At 47.2% G+C, this 2022-nt stretch overlaps 1 protein-coding gene across 1 annotated transcript in view; it reads right to left on the reverse strand.

Moving 5' to 3' along the window:
- The window catches only part of PTCD3 (pentatricopeptide repeat domain 3), a 21023-nt gene extending 19285 nt beyond the window's left edge, over positions 1-1738 (reverse strand). Inside the window, exons 1-4 of the mRNA XM_010132709.1 lie at positions 1688-1738; positions 1418-1434; positions 1205-1257; positions 133-172 (exon numbers count right to left, since the gene is read on the reverse strand). Of these exons, the coding sequence (XP_010131011.1) occupies positions 133-172; positions 1205-1257; positions 1418-1434; positions 1688-1738 (161 nt within the window). The remainder of the gene's footprint in view (positions 1-132; positions 173-1204; positions 1258-1417; positions 1435-1687) is intronic.
- Positions 1739-2022: the final 284 nt, after the last annotated feature.

Consider the following 2022-nt stretch of genomic DNA (forward strand, 5'->3'; position numbering starts at 1 on the left):
GCTAGTGGGATATTAAATCCAGGAATACAGCAAGCTGAATTTTCACTTCCAGCTCCGGTGGACAGACTACATTTTGCTGCCTAATAATGACTTTCTTCCAGGCCAAGAGATATTCTAGCAGTAAACACTCACCATGTCTTCCTTCGGGGGAGCACAATTTCTTCTTGAGTAGCTGTGAGAAATAACATTAAAATTGTTACTAGAAACAAACAGATCCCCAGGGAATATCCTGACCTCATGAAACCTGACCATTTCAGTGATCCAGCTGAAAGCACTAAAGCAAGGATTTTAAAACCACAGCCTAACGCAGGCCACAATTTATTGCACTGGCAATAGAAAAGGAGCTTAAGTGTCTGTGTCAAGTGTCCTGTGGCAGACCAGTGCCAAAGAGACTGTACCCATTCGAGCTTCTTCAATCACCCTTATCCTGTTACTTCTTGCTTGAGCCCCAACCTTTCCCAGTCCCTTGCTTTCCTACTCTTAGTCCCGAGTTCCAAGTTTAGAGTTTGGCTTCTCCAGTTCAGCCTGACTGAAGACCACAGCAAAGTGCCCTCTCCAGTTCCTGCTCCGACAGCCACCACTCAGCCCAAGGATCAATTCCACCCCAAGGATCAATTCTCCCCAGCCCTCCCAGGGAGGAAAAAAGAAAAAGAACAATACCCAAAGAAGCCAGAGGGTGTTAGTAAAGCATCTTAGCAAATGCCTTCACAGGGGAGCATGTAGGACCTCCTGACTACAACCCCCACAGCCAGGGGCTGCAGAGGAACTTCTCCCACCACCTCTACTTGGATGCTTCCATGAGCTGTTACTGACGGGCAGGAACTCGCTCCCTTCTGCAACACAGCTCCAGGCACCCCAGCTACCGTTCTCAGGAGACTGAGCAGAAATGCGGTAAGGAGTACAGAGAAGCAGCAAGACGTGAATACCACCTCTACTTGGATGCTTCCATGAGCTGTTACTGACGGGCAGGAACTCGCTCCCTTCTGCAACACAGCTCCAGGCACCCCAGCTACCGTTCTCAGGAGACTGAGCAGAAATGCGCTAAGGAGTACAGAGAAGCAGCAAGACGTGAATGAAACCATCGGGATCAAGGAAAAGAAAGTCCATGAAGGGGAAAGACAGTATTTATGTCTTCTTTATCTCCTGACATACTTGTTTGCAGATTAAAAAAACATACAAGAAACAATTAATTAAGACATCATACCTTCTGCAGAATTGTCCAGAGTCTTCCCAAGAGCTGTACTACTAGAAGAACACCTATAAACAAACCGGTTTTGAATTTATGGCAGTGACATTAATACAGCACAAGCAGATTTATGAAATCCTGTAAGACAGGTCAGAATTAATTACAACATTAGAAGGGAAGAGCAACTGGAAATGTTGTACTAACTCCAAAGAATTGCCATAAAACACTCACTTGCTTCTCTTAAAGCCCTAATTTCCAGACACAAGAAGTTATACACAGGAAACCTTTTATTACATAAAATAATTCTTTATTTTGAAAACATCATGGCTTTAAAGTAGTTTACATGAACCGCTGCATCTTTGAAAGAAAACGCTGAACATAAATCAGGAAAGAGGCAGGATCTAGCTGAAAGCTTTCACTGAAATACTTTTATTTATTTTTTCCTTTCTTTGCTGGTGAGTCGGTCTGACACAGAAGCTTTAGCCTGGCTCTGGCACTCACATGCACTTCCACACCCACCGTGACCCCCAGGGAGACGCCGTTAACGCGCATTCCCCCCTCTGTGCGTTCGGACCTCTACTGCATCATTCTAGCTGCTCCGGTATGTCACATACACCACTAGGTGCGACTTCGCCACCCCAGGTGGGAGCTGTACTTTGCCTGTAAGGAGCGGGCGGTGCCCAGTGCAGCGGGACCCCTTCACCTGCGGCGTTCCCCGAAAGCAACCTCCCCACTTCAGCTGTTTTCTCGTGAGATTCAGCTATAGGAATCACTCCACCGCTCAGACCGGCTCCCGGGGCAGCTCCGAACCGCGGAGCCCACCAAGCGCAGGGAAC

The sequence above is a fragment of the Buceros rhinoceros genome, unplaced genomic scaffold (assembly GCF_000710305.1).
Source record: "Buceros rhinoceros silvestris isolate BGI_N320 unplaced genomic scaffold, ASM71030v1 scaffold11820, whole genome shotgun sequence".
In the NCBI taxonomy this organism is placed as follows: Eukaryota; Metazoa; Chordata; class Aves; order Bucerotiformes; family Bucerotidae; genus Buceros; species Buceros rhinoceros.